This window comes from Canis lupus, chromosome 1 (genome assembly GCF_011100685.1).
Source record: "Canis lupus familiaris isolate Mischka breed German Shepherd chromosome 1, alternate assembly UU_Cfam_GSD_1.0, whole genome shotgun sequence".
NCBI classification, from domain to species: domain Eukaryota; kingdom Metazoa; phylum Chordata; class Mammalia; order Carnivora; family Canidae; genus Canis; species Canis lupus.
This window is the reverse complement of record NC_049222.1, coordinates 63,157,264-63,178,208: the sequence shown is the minus strand read 5'-3', so window position 1 is coordinate 63,178,208 and position 20,945 is coordinate 63,157,264. Positions and strand designations below refer to the sequence as shown.

The following is a 20,945-nucleotide window of genomic DNA, read 5'->3' as shown; positions in this document are numbered from 1 at the left end:
TTTCATCACAAAAAGAAAAAGTTCAATTTTCTGATGTTTCTAGACATTCTTGACGTTCCAGATGTAATGAAGTACTTTTGTGATCCATTTCCAAATACAGAAAAATGTAAAAAAATAAAACCATCGAGGTGAAAATATTTAAAAAGTAATCTTTTATAAATTGTGTGATATTAAAAATGAAAAGGGATTAGAAAAGAATCTTGTATTTATGCTTTTCTCACCTTTATAGAAAGACACATTGGAAATGTTTACAATAAAAGACCTTGAGGAAGCAACGATTACACATAAAATAAACTTTAAAAGTATTAAAAGAATTCTTCCAAAGTCTCCAAATGTCAGCAGCACCAAAGAAAACAAAAAACAAAAACAGGCAAACAAAAAAAACAACCAAAAAACCCAAAACAACACCCCCCCCCCAAAAAAAAACCCCACAAGGGAAACAACAAAAACTTGCAATTGTACTATATGAAGCGATCCAGAGATAAATGCATGGAGATGGAGAGCTTCTTGCTTAGTAAAGTCAACAAACTTTGAGTATTTGCTTTCTGAAATGTAAAAGCATTGAGAGGAAAAATAAAAACCAGAGTTTTTTCTGTCTTATTCTTCTCTGTCTCTCTCTCTCTAACACACACACACACACACACACACACACACACACACACACTGAGGCTGCCTTTGTTCTTTCTTTCCAGATAGAAAAGTGAAAAAACAGGGGCACCTGGGTGGCTCAATGGTTGAGCATCTGTCTTGGGCTCAGGTTGTGACCCTGGGGTCCTGAGATCGAGTCCCACATCAGGCTCCCTGCTTGGAGCCTCCTTCCCTCTGCCTGTGTCTCTGCCTCTGTCTGTGTCTCTTATGAATAAATAAACAAAATCTTAAAAAAAAGGAAAGTGAAAATAAATAGATGTGGCAACCTTCATCTATGTAAATGTAACCCATTCAAAAGTAACACAATCACTTATTTAAAAAGCTTTTATCATTTCTGAAAGGTTTGAGGGGAAATCTACCTTATCTGTTTTAAATATCAAGTATAATTAACATAAGACACTTTTTTGCAAATTGAAATGTTTCAAAGAATCTATCTCTTTGCATTCCCTTTTGCCTGCAAAATAAAAAATGGAAAAAAAAAAAAAAACCTGTCCTTACGTCCAAAAGAAAACTGTCCTTATGTCTGAAAACGGGCTGTGAGGGGGCTGAAAGCTGATGACATGGGGTAGAGGCAAAACTGGGGTCAAGCTGACTTGCAAGTTTTTTGATAGAATGAGTCTACCTCAAGCTTCGTTTTCCACTTGCAGGAGGGAGAATGGGATGCGCGGTCATGCTTAGTCTGGAACCCTTGATGTGTCATTTATGGGGTTTGGGAAGTTGGGCAAGTGGCTTTTTCCTGAGTCCATTTCCTCACTGGCTACAGAATGTATAGACTTTTTACCTGAGGACCAAGTAAATGCTCATGCCCATAAGGCCACGTGCTTTAATCTGTTAGTGTAATTTCCTGTCTCCTTGAAATAAATAACATTTTCAACCAAAATTACCCCCCCTTTTTTTTTTACTTTGCTCTGACCACATAAAATAATTATTGAGATCCCTTGTCCATAATCCTTTTGAGGCTTAATGAACTGTCCTTACTGTAACTAAGCTTTCCCACTTCTTATTCCTTTACCTAGTTCCTGGAAGGAATCTCTTCAAAGTGTGGACCCTGGCTAGGGGTGTGCATAAGGCAAAATAAACATCTGTTGATTGAGAACATTGTCATTTTAAGAGTCTCTGGGCAGTCACTGAAAGGTGCTATAGGATTGCTGGTTGTGAATTGGTTGTTTTAATAGCTGGTAATGAGAAGAGCTGGCTTCCAAGAATAATCCAGCAATCACTAAAGGAAAAGCCAAGGCAAAGACAACGGATTCAGGTTCTGACAGGCCAGTTTAGTTATGCCAGATAATTTGAGTGAAGTCCTTAATTTAGAGAGCTTTGCTGCCATAGCAACCTAATTACAATGTAAAGTGAGGTTCTCCTAGCACCATTCTACAATGCTCCATTCCTTCAAGAATCCCAAATAAAATTCAGAGGAAGAAAACAAAGAAAAAAGAAAAAGAAAATTTTGTACTGAATTCTTTTACTTTCTTAAGTTTCTTCCTTACAATAGGATCACAGAGTCCAACGGGGCACTTAACACCACCCAGCAACAGCCAAAGTGCCTCTTAAAATGTAACTCAGTGTCATATAATTTCTCTGCCTGAAACCTCTCAGTGGTCTCTTATCTTACAGTAAAATGGGGCGGTCATACCACAAACAACAGATTCTACGTTCAAGGTCTTGGCAGATATTTTTCTTCTGCTGCAAAAGTCTTCTCCATAGCTCAGAGCTCTCCCATATTTTTTAACACGTTCTTCAAATCTTACCCATTTGGAAAGATTTACCTTTCTTCTTCCTTAAAAAAAAAAACTCAAAACCAAAGAAACCCCAAAAAGCAATGCTGCCTTCCATCCTCTCGTTCTCTAATCCTCTAATCCTGACCCTTATTACCACCTGATACCTTGTGCACATATTCATGTATATATGACATACACAACATACATATTTACTTAAAGCCTTAAAATTTGGCTTTTCTCCAGATTTAACATTTTTTAAGCCATCTCAAAGCCAGAAAACATATAGTAGCAATGTATGAAGTGAAAGCTTTCTAAGTTACCCACTCCCAGCAAAATTGAGAAATAAATGCAAGGAGAAGCATGCCTCATTTGGAGAATGAAGGAATAAAGGGGTGAAGAGGGCTCTAAACACACTCTACTCGTCCCCCCACCTTTTATGGATGAAGACAGAAGAGTTCCTCAAAGTTGCATAAGGCAGTGGCTACTAATTACAGTGAACCTGAGACTGGAATCCACTTCATTCCAGCACATCTTTCCTTCCTAACATGTAAAATCCTGCTGATGTACTTTTTCCCCCTGCTGTTTCTCAACATAAAATATTTCAGACATAGTCTCTGTTTATCCAGAAAAATAAGAATTAGTGCGTACTTACTCAAATACATCAACAAGTGTCATATCTAGAGAAATCACTGATATTATATGTGGTCAGACTTTTATCATTTCTAAAATAGCGTGAGATTACTTGCTACTAACATTATTTTATGAACATCCCCTCTGGTCTAGGCACCTCAGCTCAGGGTCTCCATTCCTCACAACAAGCCAGTAGAGTAGGTTTTATTAATCTCATTTTTCAAAAGAGGACAATGATATTCAGGGTGTCATAGCGCATTGCTCAATTCTCCACAACCAGAAAGGGTCAGGCACAGAATTTAGACCAAGGTCACTCATGCCAGCACCCGTGCTTTCTCTCTTGCCTCGTGCCTCTGTAAGATAACGATGGAGAACTGCAATAATCACTGGTGTCATTGAATTTATCTGCTTGTGTGAAGTTTCCCATGATCATGCTATGAGTGGACTTCCAAGCCAACCTCTGGCACTCTAGAGAAATAAGGTGGCAGTGACAAGATGTGCTGGAGCACATTGTTGGGGAAGAAATACACCCTTATTTACTTGACTGGGACCAAGAATACATCAACCGTGGCTGGACAGGTTTAGAAGAGAAGCCCCCGTCTGACGTGTAAAATTTGGATAATCTCTACAGCAGAAAGGAAAAGAGGCGACTAATGCAACATAAGATGAAAATTAAACATTTGCATTTGTTTTCCCGTTTTTGCTGGGAACAGGCATCTTAGAAAGCTTTACGATGATAATTAACTATTGTTCATTCTCTGGCTTTGAGAAGGCATAAAAACGTTCAAAAGCAAGAGAAAAGCCCATTGTAAGGGCTTAGAAAGTAAAAAGTAAGTCATTTAATTTTTCTTTCATCTGATGTTAATTTATGCAGAAGCTAATAACATATTTGTGGCTCGGAGCTGCTCATTGTGGAGAGGATTTCTCTCTCAACCAGCCTTCCCTGTGATCCCTGCCAGATAGAGCCATCATTGCAGGGTGTGTGACACTTTTGCCAGAGAAAGGCAAAGCATTGATAGGTTCACATGTTACAGACACATTTAATTGCTACCCCTCTGAACGCCAATGGCATTAAATGCTCTAACTCTTCTCTAGGTGCCACAAACAAAACAGCAAACGATTTGGAAGACAGGGTGAGGAGGAAATTAAATATTGGGGGTGCATAGTCAGGTGGAAAGGGAAACGTATTGTTGACTGTTGAGGGAGAAAACAAACGGTCAGGGGAAGGAGAGTTGTCCTAAAAGAAACGTGGGTTACTTTTATTTCCAAGTAGGATATAATGAATTTGTTGTGTCTTTTATAATTCCACTAATTCCGCTGCTGCCAAATCACCTGCAGAACAGAGACAATAGTGCTTGAGGAAACGCAGAATCTTCAGAAGCTGATGTTTTAAATGAATTCGCCATGAATAAAGTAGGCCCCATAATGACAGCTTAAAGGTCTAATTCATAAAAATGTTATTAAAGTACATTATTTATACCTGCTTTTTTGTGGACTTCTGCTTTTATTCACGACTCTCTCAGTGTACGGCCATAATCACAGGCACAATGTAAATGGAAGCATTAATTCAATCTGAACTAAGGCAAGAATACTGTATCACCACAATAAAACTCCAGTTATATTAATTTAAAGGGTAGGATTTAGTGCACAAGGGTATTCTCTTAAAAAAAAAAAAAAAGAAAAGAAAAGAATGTCTTCTGTCTCATGACCTCAAATATCTACTCTCATTCTGAAGTTCAACGTAAGATGGACTAATTGGCATGAACTTCTAAATGAAATATTTACTCATTTGCATTATGAAACCGAGAGCCTTGGACAGTGAGTTGTGATCTTATTGTGACTACAGCGTTGATATTTGACATGGGCTAAGACATATTTACAAGTAATCTGTATTTTAATTAACCCATGTTCTGGCACAAATGTTTAACAAATGCCAATTCGATTGTCAATTCAACTCAAATGCATATGTGCATTTTTTTTAGCTAAGATGGAAAATGCCCTGCTATGTAAAATTTCTCCCAGACAAGCTGGAAATAATGGTACTTAAATGAAAAGTATCTTTATTCAGAATTTGAAACACGATTTACATATTTAATATGCATAAACCTTTAGGAAAAGGCAAAGTGGAACTGAATTGGTTTATATCTAACTCTGGAACTATCAAAATTGGACTTCTTGACTTTCTCCTTCTACTGGATGAGCCCTAATGGTACACCGCAAACACATTTAGACAGAGTGTGAATATCTTTCTCCCTACAACACGAGCTTATCTCCAGGAGTCATGAGAAAGGGTTCTTTACAAATCATACTTCTAACACTGAAAGTGTTGTCTTTGATCTTGTAGGTAAAAAAAAAAAAAAAAATCTCTATACCTAAGGGAATGAATTAATTCCTACATTTAATAAGATGCAATCATTAGTAGACAACCTCAGCATTCACACTAGAACTATGCATTGAATTTCTTTAGCATAGAAGCAATCTCTTAATATTAAGTTCTGGGTAATGAAAATCTTTGAAAACTTGACATCTATACTTGTGGTGAGAGTGCAAATGACAAACAGAAAACTGTTTCAAATATAAGGTAAATAGCACTCCTCATTGAGAATAAAAATTAGTTGATTGCTATCATTAATCCTACTCAAACCTAAAAACGATGAATATTCCATTTCAAAAATTCTGTATTATGTGACTTTGCTCACTTACCAGTTGTTGTCCAGTTGTTAGGGGGCTACAGGTAGGCATTAAAGGTTCCCTCTGCTGTCAGACCAAGATTTTCTCAGATCTCTGAAGAAGAAATCTTCCATGAAGAAGTCTAGAGGCACCACATGCCATTCTATGTGGCACCCAGACTTATCACAACCCCTGGGTGCAAGAAGTGTGAGCATTCCCGTTGATACAACCACTCGGAAAGGGCAGTGGAAGCTATGTCCCCATCATGACTGCCAGACAGATGTCACCAAGCTCCAAATGCCTGCTGATGAGAAGCAGATTTGAAAAACAGTTAAGTCAAAATAGATATCATTAAAGGTCCTGGTGTATTATGTCTAATGAGATTGAACATATGAAAAGAAAACAAAAAAAGTCATTCTCCTGGCTTACCTGCTGTACTTTCCTCAGAAATGAGATTTTAATTTCATATACTATCTTACTTTAGGCACCAAACAATTGTTGGGTTGGGAAAGCTCACACTATCTCGTTCATTATTTATAAACAATATTAGCAACCTACAATTTTATGCATTTACTGTGAGCCAGGCACTGTGCGGAGTGCTTTGTAAACATTAGCTCACTCTGAGGGAAGTACTGTTATTTTACAAATGAGGAAAATAAGGCTTAGAAAGATTAAATCACTTGCTCAACGTCATAAAGCTGTCTGGCGGCAGAACTGCCTTAATAGTCATCCTTCATTCAAATCTTGGTTTTTCTTCTGTACTAAATTTTCTTCTCTAGGAAAAGAAGAGGAGGAAAAGAAGAAAGCTGAGAAGAAAGTAACTTCTGAAACAAAAAAGAAAGGTGAGTAATTTAAAAACTAACACAGAAGTCAGTTGGTAACCCTTTGTAACACTACTGGGAAAGCTCTTGTTTTCTAGGCAAAAATGAATAATAATTAATAATTTTATTGTTATTAACAACCATTCCTGAAATTTATCAATATTTGAAATGAAGTTGAAATTGACACATTTTTAAAAAGAATATTTTTACAAATTATTACTGATTGAATTTTTGTCTTCGTGAGGACTGGTGCTCAATTCTAATTCAGTAGTTCATTGGACTGCAAATACAAAAACGAGAATTCCTATTTACTCAGGTTAATAAAAAGGATCTATCAAAAGGGCAATTGTTGTATAAGGGAAAAAAAAAAAAAAAACAGTTGATTGGTTTGACATGTTTTGTTACTTTTAGAGGGTTGTTTTCAAATAGTGCATCTGAAGTCCCAAGTGAGCTCTGGAGATTCCTGAGCTTCTGACAAGCTTCCAGTGGCCTGATAGCCCAGAAAACTTTCACTATATTCCTTTTAATGTCCTTTAGGAAAAACTTATTGAAATATTCCATAATTAATAATGATGTTTAATGTTTCCATTGGCATGAGAATTTTTTTTTTTTTTTTTTTTGAGCTTAGCAAAAATTTTCTCCCTTTCTGAAGAGAAAACACACCAAAGCCACTATTCCATAATGAAGGTTCTGGTTTCCTCATATTTGACATGACGATGGCCATGATTTAAGATTCCTCTGTATAAGATGAGTTGAATGATGGCAGTTGGGTGCACCCTGACATATGTGAGAATGAAACAGATCGAATCCTATAATGTTCTCATTTTACTATCAGAAAAAGAAGATGTCAAAAAGAAGTCGGACAAGGACACTGCCATTGATGTGGAAAAAAAAGGTACTGTACTTTGTGTCCTCAGTCAGGTTGTGTTAACAACACTTATCCACGAGGGGATCTCAGGGGGAGGTAGACAAAGTGGATATAGGTACCAAAATCTGCCCATGTGCAGGCCGTCAGAACAAACATGGCAAGAGACAAAACTAAGCAGACAAGGAAGCTTTTATTCATGGCTGCTGTGATAAAGGAGAGAGGTTACAACTCACTCTGAACTCAATTTCACTGAAATAAAAAGCAGGAGGGTGTTTCAGAGCTGTGAGGGGGCGGAGGGTTGCCAGCCACCTGTGTGTGCTAATTGGCCTCCTCAAAGCAAAAGTAAACTTATTTTCTTAACTCAGTGACTTAATGGCAAGGAGTGTAGTGTTACAACTCGGACCCAGGTATCCACAGGACTTAGATTCTTGCTATCCAGAAACTGGGTGATGGGGGTGCTGCGGTTCTCCATGATTACATTTCAAAGGGATGGCTCCCTCATCCCTGAGAAAGGTATTCTTGAGTTAGAACACTGGAAGAGGCTCTGAAAAAGATTTATGTCTCAAAGGAGCAGAGAAAGAATTTACAATGACAAGTCTTCTGAGGTAAATGCCCTCTGGTAAAGGGAAGGCTGGAGCCTACGGTCAGAAAGAGGCCTAACGTTTAGTGAAGCTGACGAGAACTTTCAAGGCCATCCTAGGGAAGACATAATGAAACGGAGAAGAGCTACATAGCAGAATAACACTGCCTTGTCAAGCTAAGAGGCTCAGAGAGACTCGTGCAGCCTGTGAAGAAATATAATTGTTCGACAACTTAGATTTTTGCTTTATATTTAGTTGTGTTTTAATTCTCATTCGAACATGAATACTGGCTTCTGTTCAGGTTAAGCCTAAGTCTAGGTGAAAAAGATAGTTGTCTTATAACATGAGATATTATGGTTTGGTGTTAAGTGTTCTCACCCCCCAAATATTTCCCCTGCTGGTGTCAGTGATGCTTGAAATTCCACCATTAGAGATATTCCATTCCTTTGAGTTATGAACGCATTGTCCTCCATTAAAATGCAAATCTCCTAGGGCCTGTGTGTACGGGGTAACAAACTAATTCTTCTCAGTTATTAACACTTAAAGTGGATGAGATTTCCAGATCTTCTCTGTGTAATAATAGGTTGGGAACAATGCCTTAGAAAATGAGGCCGTAGATAAACTTCAATGAAGGAGAGGTTGAAGAGAGTTTCAAAGTAGGCTCTTGTGTGGAGAGAGCAGGACTGTATGGTGTCAGTGAAAACCTTTCTCTTCCTAAGGAATATCTAGCCTATGTGGGGGAAAAAGGTGATGGGGAAGGGTCCTGAAAAGGGACCGTAGGAGGCCAAACTGGATACTAGAAAGTAGCAAATAGAAATTTCAGGAAATCCTGAACATTATGCTGTACAAAGCGTAAAAAGAAATATAAAATTTTAAGAGTTGCCTGATGGTATATGACTCATGAAATGCTCAGGAAGAGACCTCTAGGTGTTCTGTGGGTCTGAGTGCCAAATACCTTGCGTTCAAATTTTTATTATTAAGGATGTATTATTGTAGAGTCAGTTGTGTTTTATTGAACACTCATTCATTTTGTGTGACTTAAAACTTTCCTCATGTCCCTAGTGAAATATGTATCTGATCATGAGAAAGGAAAAATGCAATTCTGACGATATGATGATACTGAGAAATTCGTTGCTTGGGTCAGTGTGTGTGTGACGCGATTGGGTGCTAAAGGGAAAGATGGTTCTCTTTTCTGAGCCATCGGTTTTACCAAGTATTTGCAGAACCAAGTTTTGAATTGTAACCTTCAAAGTATTTGTTGTATGTTTGCAAATGCAAAAGCAGAAAAATACTTTTGCCAACACTGTGATGTGTGTGGTTGTCGTTTTGGTTTGGTTTTAGGTTTTTTTAGCAGAAATTTTTTTTTTTTTTTTTTTTTTTTTTTAGAAGAAAGGTGTGCACACCTTGAGGTAGAGTGAGTGATGGGAAGATTTGATATTTCTCTGCTTTCTGGACACCTGTGTTATTAGCCCAGCAGTCATGTCAAAGCCAGGTGGCGTACCACTGGCAAGACAACTGATTATGCCAATACTTCTTCCCACAAGGTCAGCGTTCATCCATTCCCTTCCTGCAAGGCTGGTGCTCATGTGCCCATCCACTAAAACAGAGAACTGCCTGGGTGGTTGCTCAGCACACTTGGGAAGGACTGCTTAGCTGGTCTTGAAAAACAACCTTGGCCTTCTTGGAACCAGTTTTATGTGTGTGTGTTGGTCATTTTTGCTTTTTTTTTTTTTTTTTAAGATTTTATTTATTTATTCATGATAGAAAGAAAGAGAGAGGCAGGCTCCATGCAGGGAGCCTGATGTGGGACTCAATCCCAGGACTCCGGGGTCACGCCCTGGGCCAAAGGCAGGCGCTCAAACTGCCGAACCACCGAGGCTGCCCCATTTTTACTTTTGATTACACAAAATACTGTCAGCTCTTAGAAATTGGTTCAACTTCCTAATGGAAATATGTATAATTTGCTTGTTTACAAGCTCTTAACCTCCAAATATTCAAAATTGTGTGTGTGTGTGTGTGTATATGTGTGTGTGTGAGAGAGACAGAGAGAGAGCAGCAGAGATTCAATTAATGCTGGTTTTTAACTCTTGTTTCTTGTTAGAGTTTGCTAATTCTCCAACTGTATTTTCACGTGAGAGGCAATATGGTTTAAAAACAGCCAGTTTGAAACGTGAAAGCAGTGATTTCCAGACATAATGAGAGAAATTGAAAATAACCAGAAATCTTAAAGAGCTGGGGCACATATGTCATTTTTTCCTAAAATAGTTGGAGGAATATGGCAAAATATATGATGTCACTACTCTAGCCCCAAAGAGTAGAAAATTTACAATGTGTAAGATATGCCTTGATGCTTATGGGTTTTATTGTGATAATTTATTATATTTATGTAGACTTTTATATTATTTACGTTTATATAACATATAAAGTTACTTATATTTTATATTGTTATTTTACTTTATTACCTTTATATTTTATAATTATGTAAATGCAAATGAATCTAAGACTTAAATTCTATGATAAATGAGCCTCTACTGCCTGAAACTGGTAAATCACACTTTACAAATGATCTACGCTAAGGAAAATGTGGGTGGGATTTTACATGATATAAAATTGCCAGTTCACAAATTAATAATGGTTGAACCTGGGTAATTGGTGAATCAAGGTTCATTATAATAATCTCTTGCATTGTATATATTTTAAATGATCCTGGTGAAACAAATATCTGCCACTTAAAAAACACTGCATGAAATTGGGGGGGAAAAATCACCAGGATATTTTTACAGTGTTGTGAGGTGTGTTTCAGCCTGAATACCATGAAAAAAGCCACCAGAAAAAAAAATAAAAACGTTTAAAATGTTTAAAACCATCTCCCTATGCTTATAGCAGACTTCAGTGTTAGACATAAGACTTCACTCAAGTTAGGACAGGCTTTTGTGCAGGAGAGTGGATGCATATGCCAGCGGTGGGAGGACAGGAGACAAGGGGCTACTCCTGGACTGCTGAGACCAGGCCATGTCAGCCAGGCAAGAAGCTGCTTCAGTCACCAAAGTTGTCTCGGCAAACTGACTCACATCCAAGAAACCTTCGTCAAAACATTTCTGCTGTTCAATCTCCTGCATTTAATTGGTAGAATTTGATCCATGGCAAGTGAATCTGGAAGATGCACATTTTTGGCATTCCATTTTTTCCAACCGGAAAGAGGGTAAAATGGAAGTTGAAAGAGGCTATCTAAGGTATATCTATCACGAAGAGGTAGAAAATATAAGATGAAACTCATATAGTGAGAGAAGGTTTTTGAAGGCCTTGAATTGCACAGACTTGGCTCAATCAAGCAAAGTGATAAAAAACGTGGCAATTTGAAGTACCCACAAGGCATAATTAAATGTAGTTAGTGGTGTTCTTTACCTAAGCCGTAGATCAAAGAAACAGGGATATTCTTCCTCTCTTTATTTCACAAAATGATACTTTTGAAGAAATAACTCTCTTAGCGCTTGATGAGATGATAATGGTTAAAAAAATTAAAAGTTGCTTTTTCTTGTAATGAAACAGCTATCACCTGGAGAAAATATATACCATTGTAGAAATGGGTGGAAAACTATGATTCATTTCTCTCAGACTGGCCTTTTTGGAGTTATAAGTTGTTAGAAACTTTTTGGAGTTAACTTCATTACCACCCTGGAATGTTTATGAGCCTATTAATTATGAAGATGATTTTGACATGATAACTGATAATGATGTAAAATGATGTTTCATTATCACACTTTGCAATATGATTTTTTCCCCCAAGAATTATCTGAATAGGACTATAAATGACAAGAAAGATTCTGAAAAACCTGACCAGTTTTTCTGGAATAGCTGCTAGAAAAGGACAAATTCATTGATTCATTTGGGCATGCATTCTTGCAGAAGTATTCACTACTGCATACCAGCCATCATACTAGGTGCTGAGCACACAGAGGTGGATAAATGAACATAGGCCTCAACGGAGCTTACAGTTTGACCAGTGAGGCACACTGTGAATTAGTGAACATAATATCCAGAAGTACAACTTGGGGTAAGAGCCACGGGGAAACAAATTTGAGGCAATGACAGAAAGCAATGAGTGAGGATAGGGAGCTATTTAAATAGATAAGCTTGAAAGAACAGGCTTTTCTAAGAGATGACATTTGAATTGGAATCTGATATATTGGAAGGATCCAGACATTGATGTGTGAGTGTTTACATGATGATGAATATGGTGTGTATGTGTGTGTGTGTATGTGTGTGTGATATCCATGTAATATGCCTGAGAGGAAGTACAAGGGGTCAGAATATGTAGGGACATAAGTAGGTGTTTTCTATTTATTAAAAATGTGATAGGAAACACCTGAAGGGTGTTCACAGTGTAGGAAAACATTCTGGTTTATGTTTTATACAAGTATATACTCATCTTGATAATGGGTAAGTGGGAGAAAAGAGAAGAGGGAAGCCGGTTAAATGATGATAGCATTTATTGAGTTGAGGAACAGCCGCGATGGAAAAAATTGAGTTTCCTCTTGAGTATGTTAAATTTCAAGCGTATGTGACATATCATTCACACTTTGTATCAGAACTCTTTTCACTGTCTTAAAATACTAACTCATTTAATCTTTATGATAAATGAACAAATAAACTGTTAAAAATTTTCATTATAAATTGAGTAACCTAAGACACAGAGAGGTTAAGTTAATTTGCCCGGGGTCAAACATTTAGCAAACGTCAGGGTCAGGATTTTAACCCTGAAAGAGGCAGTTAGATATGTAGGTCTGGGTCTCATGGGGGATTCTGAAGTAAAGCTACACATACAGAAATCCATATAGATCCTAGTCATTGCCATGAGAATAGATGATATTACCCAGAGAGATTGCGTCAAAAGAAAAAGAGAGTGGAATCCAGATTCAAGACCTGGGGAATTCCAAGTATGTAGGGATTAGATAATGGAAAATAAAGCAAAAGAGCCTGAAAGCAATTGCTGGAGAGATTGAAGGGAAAGCAAAAGAGTTCAGTATTAGAGGCATGTCAGAAATGGATGGTTCAAGAATCACGAAGCCATCAATCTTGCGACTGTTATTTAGAAGCAGTGACAGGAGGGCCGGAAAGAGGAGAGCACCTCCTGTGGAGTGGAAGAACAAAACCAGATTGCAGTGGAGGTGCAAAAATGGAGAAGAAAGCAGTGATTTCTTTTTTTGTTGTATCTATATAAAAAAGTAAAGACTTTTTTTTTTTTTTGTCTTGTTCAGTTTTGTTTGGGGAAGTGAATTTAGGACCTATAAACACAATGCCAGAGACTGATGCTCAAAGGGACAGAGTATAAGTGGAAGTCTAAGAGATAATTTAGAATTCATTGTTTGATGAGCACATGGGTGAAAAAAATAATCTGCCTTTCTTGAGATAATGCCACAGATGGTCCAGTTGTAATAAGTTGGTGTTTTCAAGTTATGAAGAAGAATCTATCTAGATTGCCTTGTAAAAACAAAACAAAACAAAACAAAACAAAAAATGCATCTGCAAGATATACGATGTAAGATTAGCAGCCCTGGTGATAAAACTAAAATTCCAATAGTAAATACATTCTGAGTTGAAAGCCTTAGTTTTAGAAAAAGACATATCAAAATGTCCTTGATGCTCACTGACTGGTAAAAGGTAAGTTTGTGAGATGCACTTTAATGCTTTTAAAGAATTATTCCTTCATAAAAAAAAAAAAAACAACCCAAACACTTCATAAGGTTTATGCTGATTTAAAGAATGCAACCCTACCTATTTCCATAGCATATTTTCAATCATTGTTTGGGTCAAATACAATTAAATTCTGTACAAACTAAAATCTTTGACTATTTGATTTCCCTATACAAGTCTACTTTTGTCGTTGAGAAATTATAAATAATACTTTACAGAGATGTATAGCTTTGAATATGTCATTAAATTTTTTGCCTACCAGACATAGAATAGCATCTATTTTAATTTACGAATCTTTTATAAGAGATTGTTCTAGCTATTAGAGCTCAAAATAATTTACATGGAAGATTACAGATCACTAAAATAAATTTATGTGTAGTTAAAAGTAACTTCCTTGAGATTTTTATATGTACAGATATCTTGGATAAGATAATACATAGTATCTTTCAAATATTTTTTCACTGTTAAGTTTTAGTTTTAAAAGAGCAAGCTTCCATTGTCCAGACTTGTATCTTGAGACAATGAATATGAGTTTTTGTGCTCACTCTCTTTCCTCTCTATTTGAAAAGGGGCTCAGAAAGTCATTTTATATTTGTATTTTGTGTTTTGCACATATGTATTTAGAAAGGATTTGACAAATACATCAGCTACGTATTATTTAACACTTTGAAACTTAAACACTGATTTTTTCCACAGTTCTACAAATTTTGTAGTAATCGACCAGTTAATACCAAGTTACAAAGAAAAAATAGATACTTCACACACTTTTGAGTGATATCAGTGCAGTTATATTATTGCACACTCTAAATGAGATTATTTTTTTTAAATGTTAAGGAAGTAAATAATGGTAAATTTGGCACAAATAGACCGGATCTAATTCATACTCCCAGTCTTGACTTAGGGGTACTCCCTAATTATAAGGCAACGATATATTCCTTTCAAGTTAGCATTTTGTTCCCATGTAAATTAGGTTGCAAGTCTGAGTTCAGATGATGGCAGCTTGACTATATTAAAATCATTTACAATACTTGAATTGCCTTGAAGGCAATAGAATATATTTTCAAGTGTTTTGTAATCACAGAAATGTAAGACAATTGTTGCTTATTCGCTAGAGGACAGGAGATTTGGTAATGGAACAACACAGGAACAGCTGCGCCTTGTTACTTCATATGATACCTTTGATTACCTCTTATATCACATCGGAATTAGTGGATAGAAACTAAACTGCTTCAAGAAGGTGAGAGAGAATTAATATCATGCCATGCTATAGGATCTCTGGGGATAATCTTCCATGTTCTAGTTTTTGGTTAGCACAATACAAAAATATGTTTGGGTCCAATGCAAACATGAAGCAAAGGTATTTTGACTTAAAAAGGAATTTAAAGTACGTGTTAAACCTAAGAAAGGGAAAAGATTTATATTAAAATTGACTTAGGCCTGGAAAGAAAGGAGTGATCTACAAGTGACTTATTTCAATCTTGTTAATACTTGATGTAGAGAATCAGAATTACCCTCTGAGTGAAGACAGAAAGAAAATAAGCCCTAAACTTGAGTTGTGCTGCATTTTGTGAAGTACTTTCAAGAGGATTAAAATACATATGAGAAAGAATCAGTAAATAGACTACAAATATTCCTTCTCTGTTTGCATGGGCATATCGATATTTTAAGTATTTCCTGTACCCATATTAGATAAATTATTTTTTAAAGATTTTTATGTATTTATTCATGAGAGACACACAGAGAGAGGCAGAGACACAGGCAGAGGGAGAATCAAGCTGCCTGTGGGGAGCCCGATGTGGGACTTGATTCCAGGACCCTGGGATCACACTCTGAGTTGAAGGCAGACACTCAAACACTGAGCCATCCAGGTGCCCCTAAAAGCTTTTTAAAAAAAAAAAAAAAAAAAAAAAAAAACACTTTCCCACTTTATTTATTTAATATTTTTAAGTAATTTTTACACTCAGTGTGGGGCTGGAACTCACAACCCCCAGACTGAGAATCACATCTTCCACCAACTGAGCCAGTCGGGTGCCCTCGTTAAAAGCTTTAATGAAGGACATCTATTACCAACCAGAGAAATGAATCTGAAAATGAATGGGCACGTGTAGCATTAAAATAGGGAATTCTAGATTCTAGTAGAATAATTTGGGTACTTTTTTCAATGTATTAATTTTATGAAGAACTGAAATCATATTATTCATATTGGTACAATCAAGTTGATAAAAAAAACTGAAATCTCAAAACATTAGGAGACTTCACATGAAAAACTGAATTGACCTCACAAACAAGCTTTTTAATTTCTATTTTAGTTATAATTTTCTATTATCTCCCAAATCTCGTATCAATGTTTTTCTTTTTAATTGTTACTGTATATTTTTTTAAAAGATTTTTTTATTTATCCATGAGAGACACAGGCAGAGGGAAAGGCAGGCTCCCTGCGGGGAGTGTGCTGTGAGACTCAATCCCAGGACCCCGGGGTCATGACCTGAGCCGATGCAGTTGCTCAATGCTGAGACACTCAGATGCCCAGATAAATTATTTTTAACTACAGTTTATATTCAGAATGAATTATTTCCTAACAAAATAATTTAATTTAACATTAAAACAAAGTGGTCTCTTGCAAACATCATAAACTAAATTTTAATGAGAGACTATGCAGAGAGGTATAGGAAGTAAGATATTAATTAGAAATTAATTTTTTATTAGAAAATATGGGGGGATTTTGACAAGTTGCTGGGGAATTACATAGTCTGAGTTTTGCTTGTGATCTGAGATATACATTTGAGCAGATAGATGTGAAATATCTACTAACTTTTATAAATCATGTCTCCTAAACTTCTTAAGATTTTTCATTCTATGAAAGTAAAGTCTAGAAGACATTAAAATGATATCAGCTGATCCTTCAATATCAGCTTCTCCCAGTTTACTGAAAGCAAATTTTCAAAATAGCTTTAATAGTGCCAATATGTATTCTTTTTATCAAGAGCATTTTTAAAGTAGTAACAGTTAAATGTATTCAGTGTTTTCACGTGTAATTCTTAGAACAACTCTTGAGGTAGAGAGTATAATGCCCATTTTACAGAACCCAGAATTGGAGCAATTGAAGAACTTGGCCATGGTTACCAATTAGTAAAGGCAGTAGGAGTTCACCAAAGAAAACTCACCGTCTTGCAATCCTCAAATATTTTTTGCCAACTCTAGGAAATGATGACTACAGATTGTGTGTCTTTTTCCTTTCTTTTTTTTTTTTTTTTTCTTTTTTTCCCTAGTTAGTTTGCAGGCATATTGCAGACAGGCATAAATAAACATTGAGGAAAGTAATAAAGAGGATATATTATGAGTTTAATTCTTCTTTTTCTTATAGAAATCCTGCTTTCCTTCCTTCACTCACCAAATGTTTAATAAGGACATAATATCGGCAAGGAAATCTGCTAAATATTGGACATAGATCAGTGTAACAGACATGCTACTTGTTCTTAAAGAACTTAGAAAAGAGAAAACAGACATTTAAAATAAACTGTGAGCACTGCCCCCATAGGGAGGATACAAAAGCACACGCAGACAGCAAGGCGTGAATGGCAACTGTGTCTTTGTCCTGGTAGGTTGCCCATTATACATTTAGAACGGGGATGCCACAGACTTATGTCATGAGGCATTTAACCTAGATGCATTTAACATATTTTTAAGCAGGATGAAGGTTGGAGCACATTAAATATGAACAGTGGTTTAGCACTGAGGATACTTGCTTTCACAAATGGCAGGCCATTTAAAATAGGAAATTTATTGATTTGCCTAACTACAATTCTAGAGTAAAGTCTCTTCAAGTTCGGCTTCACCCAGGGGCAAAATGATATCATCCAAATGAGATTTCTCTCTCCATTTTTTTAGACTAAGATTCCTTGGTATTTGCTCCAGTGATTGCCAGTTGGCCGTCTTAGTTGGTGCCTGCCTTCTATCCTCTCTTGTTTATGTCCTGGGAAAAAAGAATAGGTTGGCTGCCTGAGACCTCAAACAGAAAACCTGATTTGAGTAAAAATTGATCCTTATGGGCCTGTTCCGGAACTAACCTTCGTGGCAAGAATAAAGGAATAATCTGTCTTAGGTTAAGCCAGAGTTCCTATCCCTGGAGCAGATTCCCTGATAGCTAAATGAACGTAATAAAATCACAATAAAAGGGAGTAGTCACTACTTGGGAAAAACAAAACAAAACATAAGAGTTCTCTTCAAGAAGCTATTTCTAGGTCGGGGAAATAGTGTGATTTTAGTTTTTTTAAATCTATTTATAATATAGAATAAAGGGCTACATTTTACTTGCCATCTATGGAGAGAATACGTAAGTATTTTAGAAAAGTAACTTAACATAAGGTGATATAGTGTGGAAATCAGGAGCAAATGAAGTGGCGGATTTTATCAATTAAAATACTGTATCTGGAGAAAAGGGTGAAATCCTCCAACTGTACTTTGTTAGAATCTCACTTGGATGAGAATGTTTGATTTTAGAAAAGACCTTTTGAAACAAAACAGATTATATTCAGAAAAGAGTATTTTGGGAATCTAAAATGGAAACAAGAAACCAGGGAGAACATGCAAGCCACATCTCTTATATAGGTATAGACTTTTTCTTTATTATCTCTGAGAATTAGGACTCAATGGTTGAAGACCATTGGGAAAGACATTATGGGATATTCAAGATTATATAAAGAATCTTTGGGATCCCTGGGTGGCTCAGTGGTTGAGCATCAGCCTTTGGCCCAGGGCGTGATTCTGGAGTCCCAGGATCGAGTCCCAAGTCGGGCTCCCTGCATGGAGCCTCCTTCTCCCGCTCTCTCTCTCTCTCTCTCTCTCTCTCTCTTTCTCAATCTGTATTTCTCATGAATAAATAAATAAAATCTTAAAAAAAAAAAAGAATCTTTTGGGAAGTTCCTGGGTAACTCAGCTGGAAGAGCATGAGTCTCTTGATCTCAGGGCTGTGAGTTCGAGCCTCATCTTGGGTGTAGAGATTACTAATAAAACAAAATAAATTAAAAACTTAAAAAAAAGAATCTTTTTAATCAGTGAAGTCTGCCATGCCAAGTATTCAAGCAGAAGAGGAGTGGGTATCTCTCTGGGATTTGTGAAGGTAAATCTGTAGAAAGAATGATTATATTGAATTTAAGGAGACTGATGAGAGCCCATTTTTCTAAAATTAAATATCAGGCTAAGTGAAACTAATATATAGATTATTTTACCTTGCAAATGAAGATTTTTATTATCATAATTTAAAATTTGGCCCTCTGCCAAACTCTCCCGTTAGTTATAAAAAAATAAAAGTTTGGTTAAGAGTTGATTCCAGAAAGTAATGTCATAGTAAATGGTCATTGTATATAACCTGAATTCACACTCTGTCCTGATTGTCTACAACAGCATAAAACATTATTCCAAATCTAATCAGAATGTGTTGATGTCCGCATAAACCCTGAACACGATGAAAAAAGGAAATAAAAAATATATATGAAATGATGATTAATTGTCCCCAGGGTAAAAATATCTAGAGACAGGTCAGTGGAAAAATTCCAATGACCTTAACTTAAGGTAGGAGGGATGGTATATAGCAGTTACTTATGGTGCAAAAAACGGAGGAAGAAAGCTTTCCGACACCAAAAGTGTTGAGGCTCAAAAATAAGAGTTGTTATGTGTTAGTAACTTTTCCTCTTTAATTGAAGAGGTCATGGGAGCACATATAATATTTCTCTAATTAAAAGAACTCTTTTGTTTTCCAAAAAGTAATTTCAGTTTCAGGAAAAAAGTATAGCAATTATGTTAGTCACTGCCCATATCCTGTCAGCTGTATTAATCTTAGGATATAAGGTCACGAAGATGAACAATGAAAAGGCTAATGCTAAGATACATCAGGAACAGAAACAGATAAAAATAGTTATCTGGAAAGACACTGCAGATAGAGGTGGGTACATACTCGTTATACGAATCAGAGGACAAAGCGGGGTGGGGGGGGAACACCATGGCACTGAACATGTGAAATGAATCTACCAAGAGAATATGATGAAATACTCAGTCCCTCTACTCCCTAAAAATCTGTAGATGCACCGAGTTCTTAGGAATTTGCACTACTTCCTACTGTGCCTCACAGGCAGTATAGGCTCAGTGGAATGTGTTGAGTAAATGCTGAGGCTTTTGAAATGGTGCTCCCCGTGATTCTGTTTCCTTTCCAGAATGGAATTCTACTACTGGTTCACTGTCCTCTTTCTGAAACTACTGTTTCCAAACATCCTCCCTTTTCTGAATCCTCCACCTTTTTACATTTCTTCTCTATCAACTGAATATCTTGCTTCCTAGCTCTCTAAGAAAAATAACAATTAGAAGACAGCTCTCATGAGCTCTGACCGTTGAATCCACTAACATCCTTCATCTGTCTCTATTTAACCTTAGCCTTCTTGGCTGAATGCAATGCAGTAGTTAAAATGTTCATGCTTATAGGAACAACCTTGCACTTGGGCATAATATCCTATCCTCATCTGCTAACCCAGGAATGTTGTTCCAGCATGTCTCTCTTCTTCAAATTCATTTTGACTCTACTGGTCATACCCAGCAGCCTACAACATGCTATCCCATCTCTTATGCATTAAAAAAAAAAAAAAAATTCTTCTCATTGATGGTGCATCCCCCTTGGTGCAACTCATTTCTCTGATGTCCTTTAGAGCAAAACTCCTCATGAGCTGTCTACACTCTCCTTCCAGTGTCTCATGTACCCATTGTACTCAGGCTTCTGTCCCCACCGATTCCCTGTTCAAGTCACTATTTATCTCTGCATTTCCAAATCTAAATGTGAATCCTCAGTTCTCAAGAGGATTCGACAGTTGATAGCTATTCACTCAGTCTCTTGGACCATAGTTTTTCCTTCCTTTTAACCTCTATGGTCACTTTTCCTTGGTCTCTTTTGCTGGGTTCCTCCCTTTCTTTCTGATATTTAAAAGTGGAAACCAAAAAAAAATAATAATAATAAAAGAAAATAAGAAAATAAAAGTGGAAACACCTCAGGGTTCAATTCTAAGTGTCTTCCCTTTCTCTATATTTACTTCCTATAGGACCTCATGGTCCCATGGTTTGTTTGTTTGTTTGTTTTTTAAGATTTTTATTTATTTATTCATGAGAGACACACAGAGAGAGAGAGAGAGAGAGAGGTAGAGGGAGAAGCAAGCTCAACACAGGGAGCCTGACGTGGGACTCAATCCGGAGTCTCCAGGATCACTCCCTGGGCTGAAGGCAGCACTAAACCACTGAGCCACCAGGGCTGCCCTGGTCCCATGATTTTAATACC

The 20,945-nt window shown here is 36.7% G+C and overlaps 1 protein-coding gene and 1 long non-coding RNA gene across 10 annotated transcripts in view; one reads left to right on the top strand and one right to left on the bottom strand.

Moving 5' to 3' along the window:
* Window positions 1–5,951, bottom strand: part of LOC102152099 — a 46,168-nt gene extending 40,217 nt beyond the window's left edge. For 4 of the 9 annotated variants that reach the window (XR_005353865.1, XR_005353868.1, XR_005353866.1 and 1 more), the window contains exon 1: window positions 5,700–5,947. This is a non-coding gene — a long non-coding RNA (uncharacterized LOC102152099). Of the gene's footprint in view, window positions 1–5,699 lie in introns of all 9 variants that reach the window. The other 5 variants (XR_005353873.1, XR_005353870.1, XR_005353867.1 and 2 more) reach the window with 3 other exon arrangements.
* Window positions 1–20,945, top strand: part of TRDN (triadin) — a 360,587-nt gene that overhangs the window by 159,224 nt on the left and 180,418 nt on the right. Inside the window, exons 11-12 of the mRNA NM_001389217.1 lie at window positions 6,446–6,508; window positions 7,323–7,382. Of these exons, the coding sequence (NP_001376146.1) occupies window positions 6,446–6,508; window positions 7,323–7,382 (123 nt within the window). The remainder of the gene's footprint in view (window positions 1–6,445; window positions 6,509–7,322; window positions 7,383–20,945) is intronic.